At 38.9% G+C, this 25817-nt stretch overlaps 1 protein-coding gene across 1 annotated transcript in view; it reads right to left on the bottom strand.

Annotated features, from left to right (window-relative positions):
* GRIA4 (glutamate ionotropic receptor AMPA type subunit 4) overlaps positions 1-25817 on the bottom strand; it is a 263655-nt gene that overhangs the window by 79851 nt on the left and 157987 nt on the right. Inside the window, exon 6 of the mRNA XM_042905825.1 lies at positions 11904-11957. Coding sequence (XP_042761759.1) covers positions 11904-11957 — 54 coding nt within the window. The remainder of the gene's footprint in view (positions 1-11903; positions 11958-25817) is intronic.

Below are 25817 nucleotides of genomic sequence, written 5' to 3'. Positions count from 1 at the left end.
CTGGCAGCTGGGCCACAGGATAGTGGAGAATATCCAGTATACAGGAGGTAAAATAATGATTTCATGACTAAAAAAATATAATGCATTTTGTATTATATGTATTCTTTATAAATCACGGGGTGATTTGTGAGCCCTGACAAGACACTATCAGATTAAGTGCATAAGGACAGCTTTCTAGAAGATGTGACTCTTAATTGGGTGGGGTAAGTGCCTCCCAGGGAGACAGAGCAAAAGCTGTAGAGAGATACCAGGTATCTGGAAACTAGTCTGATTTCAGGAAGGGGCACATGTAGGGTGCAGTGGGAGAAAAGATCTGGGATTAAGAGGGATAAAGCTGGAAGGGCTTTGTGCTTTGGGGAAAAGAGTGTCAACACTTCACCATTAAGGATTTTTGCAGCCTGGCACCTAGATTTACCCTGGTAGGAGAGGGTAACAGATGGGATGGTGGCAGTGTGTCATTTTTTGACCTGCCAGTTTTGTGGAGAGGTGAGATGACTAGTATTACCAGGTAGGGTTGGAGAAATCTCAGGGTCCTTCCCTTTCACAAAGCACCTGAATCCTTTTATTGTATTTGCAGCCTGGAGTCAAAGAAATAATTTAAGCTGGGAAAAAATATGATCATACCTGTCTTAAAACACACACACACACACACACACACACACACACACACACGGGAGCAAAGTAAACACAGAATCTGAAACAATAAAGTCTGTGGGCAAAGTAGGGAAGCAATTTCCTCCCTTAGATCTCTGAAAAAGACAGTATAGTGAACCAACAGATAAAGTTTTCCTGCCTGTAAGTATCTGGGAAATTTCTAGAACAAAGCTTAATCTAATGAGATACCATGGGCTTTCACCAGTACCTCTAGATGATGGGTATGTCTAAGTAAAATATTCCCACATACAAACAAAAACAGGACAGAGAAAAGACAGATTTCAGCAATCTTTCCTTACAAATTTACTCATTCTTAGTATTCCATTGTTAATGATAGTGGCAGTGATATCACGGAAAATTTTCAGAAATCTGGGAGAGGCATGTCCATTCATCTACACATGAGGCACAGCTCATGCTATTTAGATGATGCCAGCTCCCTGTGGGTGTTCTTGGACTCTTGGCAGGCTAAATAAAGTTTGGGTAATAAAGAAACAGGGTCCTCATTCCCTTTGGCTCCTGAATGGAGGTGAGATTCCCAGCACACCGCAGTAGCTACAAAGGGAACCAGTGGGGCACGAGGACATCAATCTAGTCCCATTACATCAAGACAGAAGGTTGTGTGAGATTGAATCACAGTTAATTGAAGATGATAAATTTAACTTATGGATAATGAAAAGACAGTTTTAAGGAATGCTGATGAGCTTTCACAACCCATTCGCATCCTTATTCATAATGAAATGGAATATTATTTTATTTAAATATGTGGAGTCTGCCTTCGATATTTCAGCCAAAGAATTTGATGGTCATTAAGGAGCCAACGTTTCTGTGACTGTACTTATTTTCTTTCTCGGTTTAGAGATTTATCATTTTGAAATATCCCCCAAAATATCCATAATGAAACTCAACTTCTCCGTGGAGTTAACCCTGCTTAAATAAGGGAGGTTCTGGACTTTTGCAAAAATGTGTGCCTGTAGATAATTTCATGCATCACATACTGATGTCCGCCTTGCTTCATTCTTTGGTAAATTCAACTTGGTGTTCGTACTTTCTGCTCTCCTTTTCAACGTTATGACTACAGAATATTAAAATTTTTTAAAAAATGTTTGTTTATTCCTGAGAGGGAGAGAGAGAGATAGAGAGACAGAGAGACAGAGCACAAGTTGGGTGGAGCAGAGAGAGAGGGAGACACAGAATCCAAAGCAGGCTCCAGGCTCTGAGCTGTCAGCAAAGAGCCCGACGCGGGGCTCGAACTCGTGAACTGCGAGAATGTGGCCTGAGCTGAAGTTGGACGGCCAACCGACAGAGCCACCCAGGTGCCCTTGACTACAGAATATTTTAAAGTGTCTGGACAACTTGTATCTACCAGTAACCAGTAAGAATTGTTCATTTAGAAATCAGTTCTAACTACTACTGTTAAATCAGTCTCTCTTTCAGCTATATTGAGGTATAATTGACAAGTGAATTTGTAATATATTTAAAGCAGATAAGGCGATGATTTGATGTACTGATGCTTTGTGAAAGTGTTCCCACCGTCGAGTTCATTAACTCATCCATCACGTCACGTGTTTACCTTTTTTTTTTTCTTTTTAGGTGAGAACCCTTAAGTTCTACTCTCTTAGCAAATTTCAGTTATATAATACAGTATCATCAACTATAGCCACCATGTTATATATTAGATTCCAAGACCATATTCATCTCCTAACTGAATGTTTGTACCCTTTTACCAATGTCTTCCTATGTCCCCCACCCTCCAGCTCCTGGCAACCAAAACCCTATTCTCTAAGACTTAATCTATGAGTTAGATTTTTATTTTATTTTTAAATGTTTATCTATTTATTTTTTTGAGAGAGAGAGCTAGAGAGAAAGCAGAGGAGGGGCAGAGAGAGGGAGACAGAAAATCCCAAGCAGGCTCCACACTGTCAGCATGGAGTCTGACATGTGGCTCAAACCCACAAACTGTGAGATCATGATCTGAACTGAAACCAAGAGTTGGACGCTTAACTGAGTGAGCCACCCAGGCACCCCATGAGTTAGATTTTTAAAAAAATTCCCAATATAAGTGATACCATGGAGTGTTTGTCTTGTTCTCTCTAATTTCACTTAGCATTATGTTATCCTGATTCATCCATGTTGTCACAAATGGTGGGCTTTCGTTCTTTTTTATGGCTGAATGTGTCCTATATCTTTTATCCATTCATCTGTTGGTGGACACTTAGGGTGTTTCTATAACTTAGCTATTATGAATAGTGCTACAATGAAATGGGGGTATATATATCTTTTTGATATAATGATTTTTCCCCCCTTTGGATGCATACCCAGAGCTTGGATTGCTGGATGATATAGTAGTTCTATTTTTAATTTTGTGAATAATCTCCATATTGTTTTCGACAGAGGCTGCATTTCCACCAACAGTGTACAGGGCTTCCCCACTTTTCTACACCCAGCATTTGTTCTCTTTTAAAGAATAGCTATCCTAGCACATGTGAGAGAATAGCAAATGGGGGTTTTGATTTGCATTTCCCTCATGATGAGGGATGTTGAATACCTTCTCATGTACTGTTGGCCATCTGTGTGTCTTTGTTAAAATGGTGCTATGCCCATTTTTAAAATGAAGTGTGCACGCGCGTGTGTGTGTGTGTGTGTGTGTGCTATTGAGTTGTAAAAATCCTTGTATATTTTGGATATTAACCCCTTCTTAGATATGTGGTTTGCAAATATTTTCTCCCATTCTGTAAGCTGCCTTTTCATTTTGTTGATGCTTTCCCTTGCGAGATAGAGCTTTTTAGTTTGTTGTGGTCCCACTTGTTTATTTTTGCTTTATGTGGCTGTGCTTTTGGTGTCAAATCCAAAAAACCATTGCTAAGGTCTATGTCAAGGGGATGACGTCCTAGGTTTTCTTCTAGGAGTTTTATAGTTTCAGGTCTTATGTTGAAGACTTTAACCCAATTTTTATTTCATTTTTGTGTATAAGACAAGGGCCCATTTCCGTTCTTTTGCACGTGAATATTTACTTTTCCCAACAGCATTTATTGAAGAGACTTTTCCCATAGTATATTCTTGGCTGATTTGATGAAAGTTAATTGACCATATATGCAAAGCTTTATCCCTGGGCTCTATGTGCTGTTACACTGATCTGTGTGTCTGTTCTTATTCCAATAGCATACTGTTTTGATTGCTACAGCCTGGTAATATAGTTTGAAGTAGGAAGCATGCTGCCTCCAGCTCTATTCTTCTTCCTTAAGATTGCTTTAGCCATTTGGGGTCTTTAGGGGCTCCAAACAAATTGTAGGATTGTTTTTTTCTATTTCTGCAAAGTATGGTATTTTAATACTGATAGGGGTTGCATTCAATCTGGACAGTGCTTTGGATAGTATGGAAATCTACACATACTTTTAATTTAATACTTCCATTCTATTAACACACAATATTTTTCCATTTACCCGTGTCTTCTTTCATCCATGTCTTTGGGTTTCTGGTATACAGATCATCCACTTCATTGGTTATATTTATTCCTAAATATTTATATCACTTTTGATGCTCTTATTAATAAGACTGTTTTCTTATTTTCTCTTTCTGATGGTTTGTTGTTACTGTATAGAAACACAGCTGATTTTTGTATACTGAGTTTCTATTCTGCAACTTTAATGAAATCATTTATTCTAATACTTTTAGTGGAATCATTAAAGTTTTCTTTTTTTTAATGTTTATTTTTGAGAAAGAGAGGGAGAGTGTGTGTGTGTGAGTTGGGGAGGGGCAGAGAGAGACACACACACACACACACAGAATCAGAAATAGGCTCCAGGCTCTGAGTTGTCAGCACAGAACCCGATTCAAGCAGGGACTGAACTAACTAACCTGAGATTTTGACCTGAGCCGAAGTCGGATGCTTAACCAACTGAGTCACCCAGGTGCCCCATCAATGTTTTCTATATATAATATTGTAAGATCTACAAGCAGAGGCAATTTTATGTCTTCCTTTCTGGTGTGGATGTCTTTTATTTCTTTTCTTGCCTAATTGCTCTAGCTGGGACTTCTAGCACTATATTGAAAACCAGTGGTGAGAGTGGATATCCTTGTCTTATTCCTTACCATAGAAGAAAAGCTTTCAAAGCTTGTCAACATTAGTTGGGTATGAAGGTAGTGGTGGTGGGCTTGTCATACATGGCTTCTGCTATGTTGAGGTATATTCCTTCTATACCCAGTTTTTATCATGAGATGATGTTGAATGTTGTCACATGCTTTTTCTGCATCTAATGAGACGATCATGTGTTTTTAATCCTTTTGTTAATGTGGTGACTGAGTTGTGGATGGTGAGCCATCTTGGCCTCTCTGGGATAAATCATGCTTGATATTGGTATGGCCTTGGTATGATCCTTTTAATATACCTGCTGAATTTGACTTACTAATATTTTGTTGAAGATTTCTGCATTTATGTTCATCAGGAATATAAGGCTTTAATTTACCTTTTTATCGTAGTGTCCTTGTCTGACTTTCGTGTCAGGGTAACAGTGGCTTTTTAAAACGAGTGTGGAAGCGGTCTTTCCTCTTCTATTTATTGGGATAATTCCAAAAGGATTGGTATTAACTCTTCTTTAAATGTTGGTAGAATTTACCCATGAAGTCATCTGGTCCTGAACTTTTTTTGGTGGGGGCATTTTGATTACCAATTCAAACTCTTCACTTATTATTGGACTGTTTTAGATTTTCTTTTTCATCATATTACATGGTAGGCTGTATGTTTCTGGGAATTTATCTGGTTCTCCTAGTGTTCCTTTAATGCTGGTGTATAATTGTGTATAGCACTGTGTTAACGATCCTTAGTATCTGTGTCATGAATTGTATTGCATCTTCTTAACATTTGTTATTTTCTTCAAGTATTCTTTCTTTCTTCTTAGTCTAGCTAAAGATTTCTCAACTTTGTTTACCTTTTCATAAAACTAGCTCTTAGTTTCATTGACCTATTGTCTTTTTTGTTTCTAGTTCATTTACTTTCACTCTGACCTCTGCTATTTCCATTCTTCTGCTAACTTTGCCCTTAGTTTGTTCTTCTTTTTCTAGTTCCTTGAGGTATAGAGTGAGACTGCTTATTTGGTATCTTTTGTCTTCATGTAGGCATTTTTCACTACAACCTTCTTTCTCAGAACTGCTTTTGGTGCATCCCACATGTTCTAGTAAGTTATGTTTCCGTTTTCACTTGTCTCAAGATATTTTTTGACTTCTCTTTTAATTTTTTATTTAAGCCACTGGGTATTCAGGAGCATATGGTTAGTTTCCACATATTTGTAGATTTTTGAATTTTCTTCTGGGAATTGATTTCTAGTTTCATATCTATGTGGTCAGAAAGGATGCCTGATATTTCAGTGTTTTTAAATTGATGAAGATTTGCTTTGTGGCATAACATAAGATCTATTCTAGAAGGTTCCATATGTGCTTGAAAATGTATATTCTGCTACTGTTAAATCAAAACTTCTGTTAGGTCCATGTAGTCCAACAGGTAGTTTAAGTCCAAGCCCTCCTTACTGATATTCTGCCTCAAGGATCTAGCAATTTCTGAATATGGGGTATTAAAGTTCCCTACTGTTTTTGTGTTGCTGTCTATTTATCTTTTCAGATCTGTTAATATTTGCTTTATATATGTAGGTGCTCTGACGTTGGGTACATAAATATTTACAAATGTCATATTTTATTGATGAATTGACTTCTTTATCATTATAAATGACATTCTTTGTCTCTTGTTATACTTTCTGGATTACAGCCAATTTTGTTTGATATAACTATAGCTACTTCTTCTTTCCTCAGTTTCCATTTGCATGATCTCTTTTTTCTATTCTTTCACCTCTGATCTGTGTGTATGCTTCAAGCTGAAATGAGTGTCTATAGAGTTGGGTCTTTTCTTTCTTTCCTTCTTTTTTTAGGAACCTATTTTCATTCAGCCACTCTATCTCTTTGGATTGGAGAATTTAGCCCATTTACATTTAAATAAATGTTGGTAGGAATAGACTTACTACCAACATTTTATTGTTTTCTAACTGACTTATAGTTCCTTCCTCCCTCTCTTCTTTTGTGATTTGAGGATTTTCTGTAGTGGTATGTTTTGACTCCTTTCTCTTCATGTTTTGTGTTTCTATGAGAAGTTTTTGCTTTGTGGTTACCATAAGGCTTAGATAAAACATCTTATAGCTCTAACAATGTACTGTAAGCTGGTAACAACTAAACTTTGAATGGATACAAAAACTCTACAATTCTACACATTTCATCCCACATTTTATGTTTTTGATGTCACAATTTACGTCTTTTTATATTGTGTATATATTAAGAAATTATTGTAGTTATAATTATTAATATTTTTGGTTTTTTTAACCTTTATAGTAGAGTTAAAGTTATTTACCCACCACTATGACAATATTGGTGTATTGTAAATTTTTCTATATATTTACCTTTACCGCTGGGTTTTATACTTTCATGTGTTTTCATGTTACTAATTTGTATCTTTTTATTTCAGCTTTAAACATTAACATTTCTTTTTTTTAATGTTTATTTATTTTTGAGAGACAGAGCATGAGCATGGGAGGGGCAGAGAGAGAGGGAGACACAGAATCCAAAGCAGGCTCCAGGCTCTGAGCTGTCAGCACAGAGCCCGACGTGGGGTTCAAACTCACGGACTGCAAGATTATGACCTGAGCCAAAGTTGGATGCTTAACCAACTAAGCCACCTAGGTGCCCCTAAATATTAACATTTCTTATAGAAACACTCATGATCAATTCTTTCAGCCTTTGCTTGTCTGGAAAGTTCTTTATCTTTCCTTCACTTCTCAGGGACAACCTTGCCAGGTAGAGTATTCTTGGTTGCCAGTTTTTTCCTATCAGCACTTTTTTTTAAAATTAAATATTTATTTATTTTTGAGAGAGAGAGAGAGAGAGAGAGAGAGAGGCAGTTTGAGCAGGGGAGGGAAAGAGAGAGAGAGGGAGACACAGAATCTAAAGCAGGATCCAGTCTATGAGCTCACAGTACAGAGCCCAACACGGGCTCAAACTCATGAATCCTGAGATCATTACCTGAGCTGAAGTGGGACCCTTAACTGACTGAGCCACCCAGGTGCCCCTCAGCACTTTCAATATATCATCCTATTCTCTTCTGGCTTATAAACCTTCTGCTGATGGGTCTTGTGGTGGTTTCCTTGTACATAATAAGTTGTTTTCCTCTTGCTGCCTTTAAGATGCTCTCTTTGTCTTTAACTTATGACAACTTAACTATAATGTGTCTTACTGTATATCTCTTTTTTTATGTTTATTTCTTTTGAGAGGGAGAGTGAATGAGCAGGGGAGGTACAGAAAGAGGGAGAGAGAGAGAGAGAGAGAGAGAGAGAACCCAAGCAGGCTCGGCACTGTCAGCACACAGCCCAACGTGGGGCTCGATCCTGTAAACTGCAAGATCATGACCTGACCTGAAGTCTAGAGTCGGATGCTTAACCAACGGAGCCACCCACATGCTGCCCTAGATCTTGATTTCTACTTGTTTCCTCAGGTTAGGGAAGTTTCCAGCCATTATTTATGTGAACAAGCTTTCTGTTCCTCTCTCCTCTTCTTCTTCTGGGAGCCCTATAATACGTACACTGATCTATGATGGTGTAATAGAAGTCCCTTAAGCTATCTTTACTTCTTTCATTTTCCTCTTCTTTTTACTTCTCTGAATGGATGGATTCCACTGCCTTGTCTTCAAGTTAGCTAAGCTTTCTTACTACCTATTCTAGTCTCCTATTGAACACCTCTATTGAATTTTATTGTATTCTTCAGCTCTGTGATTTATGTTTGGCATTTTAAAATATTTTCTAACTCTTTGTCAAAATTCTTATTTTTGTTAATACTTTGCTCTTCTGGCCTTGATAAGCATCTTTATGACTGCTATTTTGAACCCTGTTGTGTAAATCATTTATTTCCATTTCATTAAGATTTATTTCTGGAGATTTATTTTGTTCTTTTGTTTGGAACATATTTCCTCATTTCTTCATTTTTACTGATTCCCTGTGCTGGTTGGTTTCTGCACATTAAATAAGACAGACACATCTTCCAGTCTTGGCACACTGGTCACATATAGGAGATGAGCCTCATCAAATGGGCCTGGACTAAATTGTTGGTTGTCTCTTAAACCTATGTGATTGCTCAAACAGCTTCTTTTTTCTTTTTTAAGTGGATCTTAGTAGTTGACAGGCCTGCCAATGTTCCAAAGTAAGGAATCACAGTCAGCACCTAGATGCAGGCTGAATGGAAGTTTGACTCTCAGGTAGCAGCCTGTGAAATATACGGTCAAACCCCCTTTTAGGGAAAGACTAGGAAATGTGCACCTTGCCAGCTGCCTCTACATTGAGCCCTGGGGGGATGGCCTGGGTTAGTACTTTTGCACATACCTGTTAAGAAATGCCTCATTGCTCGCTACAGTACTGTGGGATTTGTGAATATAAGCTCTGTTGCCTATCAGATCCAGTCATCCCTTGGGTAGGTCACCAGGCACGTGTACAATATTCTAGAGACAGGTTGATGTCCTGGTTTTATAGGAGGAGTGAGCCAGAAGGAGAAGGTGACAGAAATGTCCACCAGCTCTCCTGGGCTCCATGAAGAATCATGGCCAGTTCTTTGATGCACGCAGGTGTACCCTTACATATGGACACTGAGGCAGCAGACTTTGAAGTAGATAGTCAACTGCCTTTCAGGGAAAGAGTGGAGATGAGCATTTTTGCTTGCTCCCTCTGTGCTAATAGGGTCTGTGGGGATAGTTACATTGAATGCTCACGAGCCCATTAAGAATATGGTTTCTTTGTTTTCTATAGTCCTGTGGGTCTCATGGACATATAACCATTGGCTTTCAGAACTAGGTGTTTCGGGGCCTGTCTCTTGACAGCCTTAAAACCTGGGGTGCTAAATGTATGGTCCAAATCCTCACTGCTCACGGAGAAGCTGGGCGTCGGGGATTCCCTCCTGATTGTATGGCACTGTGCTGGGGTAGTTTTTATGGAAAGAGTGGTCTCAGCCTTTCCTATCCATTTCAGTGTGTGTAGTTTCTTAGCTGCTTGGATTTCTCCCAGGGCGATGACTCTGTGTGTGTCTGGGGGTGGAGGGAAGTTCAGGAGCTTCCTACCCCACCATCGAGGTCCCTCCAACTAAACAGTCCCAATGAATTGGTTAAATACCAGTTCCTGATTAGTTGCAAATTGTAAGTGGAAGTTATAAATGGAATTATTCTCTTAACTTTACTCTCAGAATGTGTTGCTAGTGTACAGAAATACACATATATATTTTTTTAATACTGACCTTCTATCCGGAAACCCTGCTGAAACTCTTTATCAGTTTTCAGTTTTTTAGTTAGATTCCTTAGGATTTTACATTCACAAAAATCTCCTCTTCTTCTTAATCTGAATGCCATTTATTTCTTTTTCTTGCCTAGTATCCCTTGCTCGAAGCTTTAGTATCATGTTCAACAGAAATGATGAGGGGCCATTCTTGTCTGTTCCTGATTTTAGGGGGAAATCATTCACTCTTTCAACATTAAGTATATTAATATAATCTTTCTTTTGATAATGGATTTACTTCACATTTGGGAATCTTATGTAGTAGTTTTCAGGAAACAGCCCGTGACTGGCCCAATGAAACAAAAAACATTCTGGTTTTGGAAGTCACAGCTATTTAGAGATAAATGAATTAAGTCAATAGAAACCATAATTAATAAATATATTATAATTTAGATCTGCACAAGTTACTGAATAATCATGTATTACAATGATATCAAATACATATGGTAAGGGCTTTGTTATTTTTAGTGGGAGTGATGATCTATGCCCTAATTCAGGCAAATATTTTTTCCTACTTCATATGCTGTAATGACACACATAACTTAAATATGCTGTCATCTCCTAGGGCTGCTTAAGAAAGGCTGTGATAGCCATTAGGATGTTATAACCATTCTTTCCATTTTGTACTGGTTTGTCAATGTCAGCAATTCATTTCTGGTATGACAGTCTATAACACATTGACTTTTTTTTCCTTCTTTAATTCCACTGTTTGGAAAGAAGAGATGTCAAAACGCTCCACTTGCTAGAATCACCTTGTACAATGTCACTGTGAGTGTACACATTCCATAAACATAAGACTTTTTTCTCTTCTAGTGACTAATATGAGAATATATTAGCTTTAAGAATTATATTTTTATAAAATATATTAAAACATACAGACTATGGACCTACTAAAAGCAATGGAAAAGACAAGTCAAAATTTCTCAGTGTTTTCATGATAATCCATGAAGTAGCAAAATTATACTTTATTAATAACAACAAGGAAATAGGAGTTTACAGTCTATTGTTGCATTTTACTATCTCTATTCCATAGCGAGATCCAGTTCACTAAAGACTGAAAATTCCTGTCTCAAAGTGTGATGGTCCACTCACTACATGACAAGAATGGATAAATCTGAAATCTCTATTGTAGCCTTTGGCTCTTCTGTTGTAAGCAAAAGATCTTCACCAAAGAAATATACGGTGGAAAAGAGAAAAAGGAGAAAAAATTCTTAACTTTTCTAAAATGAACCACTTTTGAGAGCAAGCCCTTGGGGCAGATGGCACTCTAATAAAGCAAGGAGAATGGCTCTCCACATAGTTCGCTTTCCTTCTTCACCGCAGTTAACAAGAAATACTTGGTAAGCCTTGCCAAGAAATCTAAAAGGACTTGCCTTAGGCCTTTTAGGATTTTATACTAATGTATGTATCTTGTTCGATAACCTTCTACATATATGAAAAACTGACATAATTAAAAAAAACATGGATCACTCCCAATCAAAAGACTTCCTTATATAATAGTCATTTCAATCTTGCTTTTTCTTAAAATCAGAGGACATGGGTCATCAGTTTGATGATCCTTGTGATAGCCCAAGTAATGGAAATCTGGATCCATGGGTACATTTACCATTTATACAGAGGAAAGACCATTATTTGATTTGCCAAGTGATATCACAGTAAAGCAAACATTATCATTACTTTTAAGGTTGCTTTGGCAGATGTCAAGCTAGTCTGCACCAAAATATATTGAATTGCACATTATGAATACAATGACCACTGCAATAAAAATATTATCCTAAGTGTTACCAACAGATTAGTAAGTAATATAGTTTATTCATTTACTGAACTGTTATTGTAAAGCACAGTTAAAATAATCTGGAATGCTTGAGCAATTCTTATGAAAAACAGAAAATAAAGAGTTCTTACCAAGTTTGCAATGATGTAGTGGTAACCCTTAACATGCTTCCCAACACTCACAATCTGCAAAGACAGAAGGAAATAAGAGAAAACCTGTTTAACTTCACTGAATGATATTTTTAAAAACAGAATTTTAACTATTGTAGCATAATTCCTTGTGGAAACATGAAGAAAAAATGTTACAGTTTTCGTTATAATAGAAGAAATCCACAAGCCACCTTAAAAATTAAGTGATTAAAGTAAAAAAGAAAACCCTCTAATTTCAATCGTGCTGTATAAATGACTCTTCATTCACTATACCTTGTTCTTGTTCAGAAAACTACTATGCTATGATCCCCTCAAAGAGAATGACAAGGTGATAAAACAAACTGATAGTTTATATAAATATTTCTATAACGGAATATGCACTAACATAAGAAACTTAAAATTATTCTGGTCCAAAGACTATAGTCATCCTTAATTTGTTGATAATTTATAGAAATGTATGATAGGCTGCTGGTGTCTTCAATTGTTAAGAATGATTTTCTATGAGTAGACTGGATTTTTGTCCCGAGCAGGAAGCAAGGTTTTTCTAAGGCACAATCTCTGTGTGTAGACACCTCTGATACTATAGAATACTTAGTTAATTCCCCCCTGCATATGGATAGACTATTATTTTATTATAATAAAAAGACTAAAGACAAAACATCAAGAGACTTTTTGTCTCTGCTAGATTCATTTTTTTCCCCTAAGAATGTTTTCAGAAATGTTTTGAAAATTAGAAACTCAGAAATTTCTAATGCAGGAATAAAGTTGCATTAGAAATTACTCAGAAAATTAGAAACTCAGAAATTTCTAATGCAGGAATAAAGTTGCATTAGAAATTACAACTCTTAGGGGCGCCTGGGTGGCTCAGTCAGTTGAGCGTCTGACTTCAGCTCAGGTCATGGTCTCCCGGTTCATGAGTTCCAGCCCTGCGCTGGGCTCTGTGCTAACAAACAGCTCAGAGCCTGGAGCCTGCTTCAGATTCCACGTCTCCCTCTCTCTCTCCCCCTTCCCTACTCATGCTCTGCCTCTCTCTGTGTCTCAAAAATAAATAAATCTTAAAAAAAATAATAAAAAAAAGAAATTACAACTCTTATTTTCTATAAAACTGAAAATTCCTTCAATGAGAGAAAATCTAATGACAATTACCGATGGGCAGCTTTGGAATCTCACTGGTTCCCCAAAGGTGATAACACAATACATGAATTTCATGTACTTTCATCATAAAAGGAAAAATTAAGTTGCTTTTAGCATTTTAACATCCTCTAACAGTAGTTCTTTGTAAATTGGTGACTTGTGTATAAAATAAAGGAAAACCCTTTTGAAACAGAAAACAGGGTTTTGCACACATGGCTATTGGTGAAATGGTGTCTCTGCTCATGCAATCTTTCCTTTTTGGTTATAGCCAAGACCTCCTCTTTGTTTTTATGGTTCTGCAGTTTCACTACAAGGCAGTTTCGAAATTTTACTTTGAAATATTTGTTCATATTGTTCAGGATATGTCGTGCATTCTAAGTATGAGGATTTCCCTTCAACAATTCTGGGAGATTCTCTACCAATAACCCTTCACACATCTGTGTGTTCTGACAAATACTGCAGTGTTGATGTCACTGAGTCCCAGATCTCAGCAGGTGGAATAAATTCAAATTTAAACGACAATCTACCTCAAGAAGGTTGCGATGACCAATTCTCACAGAAGGTGTCTCCCTCACCACACTGAGCCCAGGCCAAGGCAGAAAATACTCAGCTGACTCCTTGTACAGGAAGCAGATTTTTTTCTGCTCCTCTCTTTGACTGGGTTGTCACTCTTCTAGAACGTGGCTTTAAAAGGGACCTGAGGTCTAACTTACTGCCTTGGCTGAGCCCAAAGTCCCTGTTCTCGGGTGAGCATGAAACCCCCAGTCAGTCAGGCTGCCCAATCTGGCAACTTCCCTGGGTGCAAGTTTCTTTTACTCTTGGCTCCTGGAGACTTCACTCTCCAGGAAGCTCAACTACACATCTGCAATGTTTTACAAGTAGTTTTTATATTGCCCCATTTATCCTGTCCCCAGTTTATCTAAAACTGAACACCCCTTGACAGTCTCACCACAGAAATAAGAACAAGCAATACAGAGACGGGATGATAAGGAAAGTTCAGTAAAGAAACCGCTTAATTAGTCACCATATTGGGTAACCCAAACCCGAGTGATTTAGCGGGGGCTGGGCAGGCAGGAGCCCTCTTTTTCTCCGGAATCTCAGGTACAACTTGTACAAAAGACAATGATCTAGGGACACTTGACAGCTGGTACTGGTAGGAAACTGCAGAGTCGATGATCGAGTCGGCCAGCACTTCCTGCTATTTGACCTCAGCAGGGATTGCTGCCACAAGACAATTCATTATTCATCTCTTGCTGACTCACTGGAACTTTCTCTGGCTTGACTGTGTAAGCCGTTCTGCACTCTCTTTAAGCCCCCCTGCTCATGCTGCCTCTTCTCTCTCAGTGCTCTCGGCTTGGGGTTTCTCTGTGGCTGCAGTCAGTAACCTGTGCTTTCCCCTAGAATCATTTTCAAGAGTTAACACTTGCACATGTGAAAAAGCTGTGGAAATTCTGCACTAGGTGTCTCTGCGAGGAAATTACTGTCATTTCCAGACTGCCTAGAAAAGAGCTGTCATAAATTAAAGCTTATGTAATGCGTTTTCGAGGGATGAGGACTTTTAGAAACCACAAACAATTGAAAGTGACAAAAGTCCCGGCAGAAGAGGCCTTGCAGAGCGTGATACGCCTCAACATTCTGGGAACCAGGGGCCTCAGGGAGCAGTGATCTGAGGATTTATTTCCCTGGCTGGGGACGCTACAGAGAATGCCATTTTTGCTGAGCCAGATCCTGGCTGGGGTAAAACGAATGTGAGAGCCTCACTGCCTTTGAACACTCACCACCCTGACTGAGGGTGGCCAGGGGTTAATAACGGCCAGATCTCGGTCCCTCTGCCAAGCATCCAACACTAGATGGAAGTTTCTTTGTGAAAACAAATCCAATTTATACTCCATTACTCTGTAGTAAAGGGCCCTGCACCTCGGGTGTCATTTGCTTAGGTTCTTCCATTGTTTTTATGGTTGTGTAAAACCAACAGTCTCACGGGTATGGTTCTCCACGGCTGTCGTCATCTCAACCAAAGTGAAGACTATGTTGTATAAAAACAAAACAAAATAAAAAATCTGAGTGGCTGGACTTTGGGTGCAGACCACACCTGTGTCTTGCTATTTCTGACATTATTCTTTATAAAGAAGGAAAATAAACAGTGTGAGGTGAAAGATATTAATATCTAACAGCACAACACACAGTGTGTTTGGCCCACTTGTTATGGGAAAGCAATATCTACAACAAAGACTTTGCTGCAGCAATTAATTATGGCCTTTCATAAAGACAGAAAGGTGTAGGAGTAGAGACTCCATCTCTGTTATCTTCTTAAAAGACACAGAGAATGATAAATGAACAAAGAATAATGATCAAGTGTCTGTTCAGAGTTCTAAAGAGTGAGTTAGGGAGAATGTACAAGTTACACTGATTATACACTTTCAGAAGAACCCATCTTTACAAGAATAAAATGCTTCAGAAAAGGCACTAATTGATTTCTTTGATTACTTTCTCTTGGTTGTTTTTTAGGAAACAGTTGCTGAGAAATATTTATGTTACTGGTCAAAAGATTCAGTTCTAAAGTCAGGCCTATGCATATTTAATAAGGTAAATGCCAGATGCACTCACCAAACTGTTCTATTAACAAATTATGGCATAATCTTTATGACTGTAACTTCTAAGTCTTTATTCATTTATTAAAATTAGGGAAGGATGAACCCAGGATACTTTTCACCTCAATCCCACCTTTATTTTTTTCTAATTTTTAAAATGTAGATTGATTGATTTTTTTTTTTTTTTTTTTTTTTTTTTTTTGAGAGAGAGACCTGGGGAGGGGCAGAGAGAGAGGGAGACACAGAATGCAAAGAAAGCTCCAGGCTCTGAGCTGTCAGCACTGAGCCCAACGTCAGGCTAGAACTCATGAACCATGAGATTGTGACCTGAGCTGAAGTCGGACGCTTAACCGACTGAGCCACCCAGGAGCCCTGACCCCACCTTTAAATAAATTTAGTTCAATAAATGTGTCCTATGTATAAGTTTAGGGTAAGGAGATTCAAGGCTTAAAAAGATAAGTCGGTGCTGCAGTTATAAGAGTGTTTAATTTCTCTCCTAAGACGATAAGCCTCAAACAGAAATGACTGAAATACCAAGTAAAGGGTGTGCCATGGATTTGAAGGAGAAGTGGGATCATTTTGCAGGGAGAACAAGGTAATTTTAAAGACAGAATAGATGTTAAATAAATGCTGATTGAGTGGATGAATAAAGAAGTTAGCCTATAAATGCCACAAACACTAGTATATTAAGATCAATTTGAAACTTGTAAATGGTGGGAGTTTGGCCTTTAACCCACCATACAATTTTACGTGAATCCTTTCTGTATCAATGGTTTATAAAGCATTCAGGGGTCTCTCTAGATACGAGGTGCTGTATATTACCTCCCACTGTTATTGCGAAGCCACGATCACTGTAGTGAACACTATCTTCAAGCTAGAGAACGGCAATGGCACACCCGAGTAGGAATGATTTTGGCTCTCCTTTTACTCCGATTTAATAGGCAGCTAGAAATTCCTCTCCCAGACGTTATCACGTTCCAGAAAATTCCATGACAGTGGCCAACCAGTACAGCCTACCTGGTGGTGTGGGGGACACGATGCCTCGTCAATGGTGGAGACTTACTGTAACGAGGGCAGTCACTCACTAGTCCTTTGTCTCTGTAGAAAGCCCAACCCCCCAGATGCCTCCTGAATGTTGACTTTCAGGGTGCTTCAAAATACCTTACTATAGAGAGAAACAAAAGCTTTCCCTTGTTTCGTTTGATTAGCTAGTTTACCTCAGTTTCACCAAAAGAAAAACGTAAGGCAAAGGATTTCTGCAAACACACTGCAGAGTTCAATTACAACCATGTAAGAGAACAACAGGACCTTTACTTCTGGGGATGTGATTCACAGTCAGTGAGGGGAACATGAAGAAACCCAGAACAAAAGGAACTAAGGCTATTTGTGTGAGAAGAGATTTAGGGAGAGGACAGAGAATGAGAGCTCTCATCAGTACATGTGCACACACACACACACACACACACACACACACACAAACACACACACAACTGTATTTTTTCCTTCCACACTTGAAGATGTTAGAAATTACAGAAGTTTCTAATTAGGACACACTCATTTTTCGGAAGCTCCGAACAGTGGCTGACTGCCTTCCGGTAAAAGATGTCAGGGGAGGGTCTTTCTCAGGCTTAAAGTCATGTGTTTGCATGGCCAGTGAGCGTCACAGACACTACTGATGGCCCACCAATGCTTTTCCTCTTAGCACTTCAGTGCATACTGCTGTAACTGCCAGCACCTGAATTTCCTGGACATTGGGCTCTTCTCTGATCCCTGGAGCCCACTTTGCTCATGGTGGGGCGGGCTAGCAGGCCAGGCAAGAGGTGCCAGGGAATTAATGCCCTCCTCCCCAGCAGCCCCCGTACAGAGACGGACGGGAGCTGCTGCAGAAGTATTCCAACGCCCATGCCAAAGAGAGGAGTCTGACATGTGTGTTCTATTTACACTAATTTCAAATGACATTTACAATAATCCTCTAGTAATTTGCATTAATATCAAATGAGATTAAGCCTTGGTCACCCACATGGCAATTTTCTAGACAAATGCGCCTTTAATTGATTGCATTTCTCCACTGCAATTCCAGTGTGTTCTTCAACTCCCAAACCTACTGATTACACACAAATCCTTGTCTTAAGATCTGCTTCAGGGAAAACCAAACTAAGTCTCCAAATTAAAAAAAAAAATTACCAATGTGACAGTGACATTGTTAAGGGTAAAAAAATACCTTTGTTGGGTAACTGTCCCAAGCTTTCATCTCTGTAGCATAACACATGTACGTTATATTCTGAGTTCCTAATCTCTGAGTATAATCAAGGACTCAAGTTGCATGAAATACCATGATTTTATTTGGATATCTAAATTTGGATATCTAAAAAAAAACAAGAAAAAAAGGTTTATTTTGATATAGAGAAATAGGGATGAATCAGTATCTTTAATAAATTCTTTTCATTCCTAATATATGCTTTTTCCTTTTGTCCTGTCTTATATACTTTAAGGACATCCATACTTAGTACTGGTTGGCTATTGGTTTTTTCTTTGAATGTATTCCAGATGTTAAAAAAATCCCTTCAGTTTCATCCTTCTAGAACAAAGATTGTAGATCACTTCTCCCCACCGAGGGCCCTCTGGGGGTAGGAACTGAATGGAGTCGTAGAACTAGGAGCGAAAACCAAGTGTTAAAACGCAGGTGTTTAGTTCTGTCTCCACCCCTCACCTCGGCATGGTAACTGCCAACAGCTACAGAAAAGCACATTGTAGAATATATCCTTCTCTCTGACTGTTATGGTGGCTCCAAAATTCTACACCCACAGAGACTGAATAATATTAGGATTCTCATCATGTTAACAATGGCCATCTCTTAGCAGAGATCCATTCTGTTTAACAGTGTTTTAATTTAGCGATTGAAAATATTTGCAGAGAGGCACAGAAGGTTCTATGGAATTTGGGATTTCGAATGTGAAACACACATAGCGGCCTGAAAGAGCCAGTGAGCACAAAGCCCTTTTTTAATTACAGAGATTATTTTTTAAGAAGCAATATAAAAAACAATTCTATGGGGCGCCTGGGTGGCTCTGTCGGTTAAGCATCCGACTTCGACTCAGGTCATGATCTCACAGTCTGTGGGTTTGAGCCCCATGTTGGGCTCTGTGCTGACAGCTCAGAGCCTGGGGTCTGCTTTGGATTCTGTGTCTCCTTCTTTCTTTGGCCCTCTCCCACTTGTACTCTGTCTCTGTTTCTCAAGAATAAACAAATGTAAAAAAAAATAATTCTTTTGAACAATTCTAATGAGCTGTAGGTGGAGGGGGGAATATTTTGCTTTCATAAAAAAAACACATTAAATAAATACAGTCATTAAGTGATGAAGCTGGGATGCCAGCCCAGATGTTTTGACTACAATTTCGTCTTTTTTTTTTTTTTTTTACTATACCCCATTGCCTTCCTTAGGCCATAGCAGTCAGAAAAATGACTTATTTTTTGGCCAGCTATTATACATCTTTCCTAAGAGGAAAATAAATAACAGACATTTATGACAGTGCCCTTCATTATCACATTAGGTAGTAGGCAAATGCCAAGGCTGTGGATGAGAAAAACCAGCTTTCTTTTAAGGAACCAAAAAAACCCAATTCCTTTCCTTTAAATAATCTCCTATCTGCACATACTGCTTATTTGAATCGTATCATATATGCAAGGTTTCCCTAGTCCCGTTTTGTAGCAGATTGGTACAGGGCCACACAGATGGAATGCTATCAGGTAAAACTTAACATATCTTAAGTTTAGGTTTGCAAATTCTTCATATATCCATAATAAAGCTAATAGCAAAAAAGCTTCAATAACTTGCATTCAGTTTTGTTTACCTTGTACCCTATCAGGTATACATTTAAGATGACAGTTCAAGTATATAGTCTAACTTTAATGTAAGTGCAACTCAATCCAGTAGATAATTCTATTTATGTGACAACCTCAAAGTGATCATTAAAGGTTCAATTATGTACCATATAGTTTTTTTTTCTGTGCAGTTTTAAATACATTTTATGTTGTTCTCTTTGAAAACCCCATAAACAGTAGTTTATAGAGTATATAAACCAGAATATTTTATTTCTTGGGGTGCCTGGGTGGCTCAGTCAGTTGAGTGTCTGACTCTTGATTTCAGCTCAGGTCATGATCCCAGGGTCGTGGGATTGAGCCCCATGTTGGGTTCTTCGCTGACTGTGGAGCCTGCTGGAGATTCTCTCTCTCTCCCTCTGCCCCCTCCCTGCTTGCGTGACATGTCGTCACTGAATAAATATCTATTTATGGGTTATAAAGAAAACTTGAGGGGGCGGGTGGGGTTGGTGGTGATGGGAAAAAATGTCTTCAAATGTCACATATTGTCACATAGGTTTCAAAGGGATGGATAATTGTGAGGGGATATTTGAATTATACATCAACTATGTTCGAACATGGCTTGCATAAGCACCCTGGAAAGGTGTTGTTTATGGGAAAGATGGCCTCTAAGATCCAGCCAACCTGAGAGTCTCTGATTGTGTAGGGAAGTGTTAATGAACCACTGGTTCTGGGGGCTCCTGTTAGTATACCATCTTCTTACCACTCTCCCCTTAATTTCGTATTTCTTTTCCTTATCATTTTGATTTGAAATATTATCATCTGAACATTCTTCCCTCTCTCATTTTTAATTCAAACTTCCCTTATTTTCTTGGAAACGTTTTATTTTCCTGTATTTTCTAGGCAAATAAAATGTAAAGAGGTGACTGCAGGGAGGGAGGGAGAGAGAGGGAGAGCTAAAGAGAGAGCAAGAAATTCTGTGGCCACTCTTGCAGGGAACACCAGGTTAAATAAGGTTTGAGGCTGCCTTGCTATAGGAATTTTTAGAGACTTTAATATGCTAATGTTCACCAAAATCCCAAGAGCCAGATAGAGTACACAGCTCTGTAGAACAGTTTTAAAAGGTTGTTTAAGGACATCCTTCCTACAGCTTTACTCTCTACTCATCGCTTTCCTTAAGCGTCACATACATTTAGACTTGAGTTGCTTTAGCGGCATTTTCTTATTTCTCTTCTGTGTTGATCATCTTTACCCACAATAAAAAGTCAACGGAACTATTTGAGGCATATTCAAGATATGTTCTGTCCATAATTTTTGTGTTAGTGCCTCAACTATGTAATAATGCCAGCTGGTACCTTTTTAGTCACGAGTTCTAAAATTTGCACGTTTGTAATCTATTCAACAGATGGTAAACCGTGACTAGTTAAATACAGAAGACATATGACCCCAGAGTTACTCTCTTTACTTTTATTTCAGGAGAATGCTTTCTTTATAGGGGAATTTATTAAGTTTTTTGGACTTCAGACAGCTTGGTGCTGGACTTCAGAAAGCAGCTGGTGCATAGAACCAGGTTCCTATGAAGTGGATTCAGAGTGCAGACAGAGATGTACGCAGAGACCCAATCTTCACAGACAGATACAGACTTTTCTATGTAAACTCTTTACATTTGTTCAAGTGACTAACTCTGAAGCTATTAAAAAAAAAAACAAGCAAATGAAAGGTCATTATCAAGAGAAAAAAGGCAGGGAAAATATGTCTCTCCCTAATAAATGATATTGTCCTATTTCAGTGTCTGTATGTTGTATTTGCATGTAGGTGTGTAGGGATCTTATTCCCATGAAGACTATTATCCATAACTAACAATACTGTTAAATTTTCCAAAGGAAATTTTCTTTTAAACCCTAATCATTTTTTAAATGATTTTTAAATTTAAAAAATTTAAACCATTTTTTAAATGGCTTTTTAAACCCTAATCATTTGAGCTTCTCAAAATCTTAACCAAAGTAATGGTGACTATGAATCCCTGAATTAAGTGCATCTCGTGGTGCTTGGCAAAGTAGACATTAATTAATACGTTTAAGAATTTCTCATTACCACAACTTGGCATTAGATATTTACTTGCTTATTGTGTGGCTCCCTCACGAGTCAGGGACTTGCGGGGGGGCTTAGGACATTGTCTGGCTCTGATAAGCACTCAATAAATATGTGTGATATAGACGCCAAATAAATGAAGCTAACTACTGGTATACATGAGACATAAAAAATAAAGACGAAGCACCATTGCTCGCTTGATCACCAGTCTGTTCCCCTTTCAGTCCATTCTCTATGTTGTCATGAGAATTATCATTCTAAACCACAGATCGATCAGATCACATCTAAAAACACCCACTGACATTTAAAGGCTATGCGGAATAGAAGACTACTTAACAGAGACTGTGAAGCCCTTTGGAACCTGTCTTCAATTTGCCATGAGCGTCTTCTCATTTCCCCTGCACCTGATGTTCCAACCACACGTACTTGCTTCCAGCCACCCGCACCCCCCCCCCCCCCCCCCCCTGCCAATGGCTCCATCCCAGGGCTCTTCTTTCCCTCTGCCATCTGCCAAGGCCCTTTCCCACCGCTTCTTCCTGGGGAGTTCTGACTCATCTTTCAGCCATTTGCTTTAGTCTTTATTACACCTTTCCACACTGTGCTATATTATTTGCTTGTGTTCTTGTTTTCCTTTACATTTGAAATTCCTTTAAGGAATGAACCACAACTGATTTAATTTTATACACAGTGCTTGGAAATGGAGAGGTATGGAATAAATATTTGCTGAATAACCAAGCAAATGGGTGAATGTTATGTTCATGATTAAGAAAGGAAAATGATAGGGTACAGTGGGCAGAGACCAGAAAATTAGTTTCTTTCATGTTATGGGCAAGATACTTATATTGTTATGTCATTATACTGGATTAAAATACTTGACCTTCAAATTTACATATGATAACAACCAGCAAAAATAACCATAATTTATTACAAGAAGAGAACTAAAAAAATTTTTTTTTTCTGGGGCACCCCGGCTGCTATGTCAGTTAAGCGTCCGACTTGGGCTCAGGTCTGATCTCATGGTCTGTGGTTTCGAGCCTTGCGTTGGGCTCTGTGTTGACAGCTCAGAACCTGGAGCCTGCCTTGGATCCTGTGCCTCCCTCTCTCTCTGCCTCTCCCCTGCTGGTGCTCTATCTCTCTCTCAAAAAAACATAAATAAATAAACATTAAAATAAATTAAAAAAATTTTTTTCCAGTATAGATTCTGTGGTTATAAAGGAAAAGACATAAGGCAATATTCAGACAACTGAGGCCTGGACTTGGAAGAACATAACAATCTCTTGGTATATGTGACACTGGGGGTGGGGAACTTAAAAAAAAAGAAAAGAAAATTCCCTGTGTATAATCTTGATCTTCCTTCCATTTACCAGTGATCATGCGGACCTTCTTCTTTTTTTTTTTGTAACAATGACACCATTTTAACTTCCTTCCACGATCTGATCTTAATATATTTTTTAAAGTTTATTTATTTATTTTGAGAGAGAGACAGTGGGGGGGAGGGACAGAGAAGAGAGTGAGAGAGAGAAAATCCCGATGTGGGCCTTGAATTCACGAACGGTGACATCATGATCCGAGCCAAATTTAAGAGACGCTTAACCAACTGAGCTGCCCAGGAGCCCCCATAATCTGATCTTAAACTTGGCACCAGTTGTACGCAAGGGCAGAGAAAATCTAGGTGATCAGTAGGGAAGATGTGTGCAGCGTAAGGGGAGGATTAAGCATGAATCTGTCCTGTTACCTTTCTAACGAAATCACTGATTAAAAGATGCGTCACTTCACGTACTGGCAGGTAGTGCACTCTATTACTCAACTGTCTGATAGGAACACTGGAGGTTTTATACAGTGTGGTTATACTGACGTTTACAAGACCCCAAAAAGTGTCCTCAAAGGTAATATTGGGTGCTTTGCTTCCTTTTTGTCAATCTCACTGCCTTTTAAGCATTTGGAGAGTGGATGCAGAATTCTAATGGAATAAATTACATAGTTATCCTCTGTCTCCCATTTAATGAAGAATATTACTTGCCTTTCTCTAAATCATAGTAGACAAGTCTACACAGCAGCTTTCTATTTAAGGCTAGAAACACTAGCTTATTTCTCTAAAATTATTAGATTTTCTTTTATCTTTTAAAAAAGAAACTGAGCTTTTGAATGTTTATATCAACAACAATAACAGAAACTATTTTAAGAGGTATTCTTGAAGCAGCAACTAAAACAATTTTAGTTGAACACAATCAATGCCTAGAATTCACAATTCTTCCAAGATAAAAGTACTAGCATTCTGCCAACCAGTTTCCTTCCTCCTCAAAAAACATACATCCTTTGCTTTCTTTACTTTTCCTTTTATATTAATTTTTTTTTTTTACTTTGTAAGGAAATGAGGAATATCCACAACCATGGTAACGGTTGCTAGGAGACAATTAGAGACCCCTTTCTAACTCCCACCAAGTTCCATTTGCACTAGTCTGACTGAGATCTATAAAGGTGTTTTTTTCCCCTGTTTTCTATGAAAACAACATATCCAGTGCATTAGAATGGGATTTACCCATTCAAATCAATTCAGCTAAAACGTAAGATTAAAGAAGTGAAAATTCACCTTTAAGAAAAAAAAAACAAAAAACCATAACCTCATGTCTTTTAAGTTTCTCCTCACTTTGCTGCGGTTCCTGACGGATATGCAGAAGCAGCGTTACAATGGAGCCAAGCAGCAGGGCCCTGCTAAGGGCCTGCAGTGCAGGAAGCTGCTGATACGATTTCTTTGCTGTAGTAATTTCTTTGAGTGCCTGATTTGCTCCCATTCCATCTCACTCATTGTTGCTCTAATATATGGAAATGAAACACTTGTGCTTTTTCAGCCAGTACGAGCACCAGAAAACCCGGATTTCCCATCATCTTCGGCGGGCGAGACATATTGGACAAGAAAGCTTCCCAGGTAATTGAGGGCTGACCTCCAGAAACTTCAAGGACTGGTGAGAGCTCTTCCTTCAAACGTGGGAGAGAGATACCTCCTGCCTGTGTCTTCAAATGAAGCTCATTCAGATTTTCATTTATTGGACAATTATTTTGCTCCCTTTTCCTATCACTGGGGATATATCGGCAAATGCTAATTACAGACTCTGCTCTGAGGGAAACAAGATTTCGACGACAAAGACAGACAGCTGAACTAGGACAGCGCAAGGAATCCGCATTCCTGCTGCCTCGAGTCTTGTCAGCACCATCTTGGGTTACCTGCTCCACTCCAATTTCTACGTTTGCCGCCTGCCCAATTTCTACCACGTAGAATGGGTCTCCGCCTCCTGAGCTTTCCCAGAACTCCTTGCCTTCCCGCTTGTTTCCGTCTGGAATATCCTTACCCCTCCTTGGTTCCTGGAGAACTACAATGCATTTTGAATTTAAAAGTCTGTTTTCCCCGGGAAGCACTTCTGACTGTCTTCATTCTACTGGGTCAGCACATTTGCTGGGGTCCTGATACACGTTGCAGTATTTCTGATTCTGAAGCCATTACATCGTCTGGTCATTATGCATTTTTGTTTCTGAGTTCCCAGCTTGAGAGTATGCCTTCCTGGTTTAGGGGCCATGTTTTGCTCATCTTTGTTCAGCCCCGCAGGGCCTGGAAGGATGTTGGGAACATAGATGTTGAATGCATGCATTCGGAATCAAGCGCAGGACTCTCCTGTCTCTACTGCTGTCTCCTGTCACCTCCTGTCTCTACTGCTCATTCCTACTGTCGGGATGCATGCTGCTTAGTCCTTCCACAGATAGTTCCAATAATCAAAGCCATCATCCCCAGTGATGAGGCCTCTTCTGGAGTGACTACTCATGACTGAAGCTAGTGTTCCTTGTCTCCATGCTTGTTTTTTGTCTCCTCTGTCTCTTATACTTCTGTTTTTGACGATTTTTTTTGTCTTGGTGTGGGAAAAAAATGACCCCATGGGTATTAGTCAGTAAATAAAATGCTCCTTCCTTTCTACATAATGATTGAGCTAGTTATGGCACATGGAGGCAGGCTCTTTAAGCTGTTGGCTCTTTTTGATGCTTTATTCAAGTCAGAGATGTTTTTGGAAGTGGAGGTGGGTAGAGTTCTAGATTTAGTGCAGTTCTTTATGTTAGAGACATCTGAAAACTTATAAAGGCAGATTATAGATGAGCAGACTCTATCTGTTCCGACACATTTGGCAGTTCGCCAAAAATCCTGTCTGGGCCCTGATCTTATCACTGGGCGATACTGGACGAAGAGGCAGCCTTGGCCTTAGGACACACTGCTGAG

This window comes from Panthera leo, chromosome D1 (assembly GCF_018350215.1).
Source record: "Panthera leo isolate Ple1 chromosome D1, P.leo_Ple1_pat1.1, whole genome shotgun sequence".
In the NCBI taxonomy this organism is placed as follows: Eukaryota; Metazoa; Chordata; class Mammalia; order Carnivora; family Felidae; genus Panthera; species Panthera leo.
The sequence above is the reverse complement of the archived record's forward strand: the minus strand, read 5'-3'. Positions and strand labels throughout refer to the sequence as shown.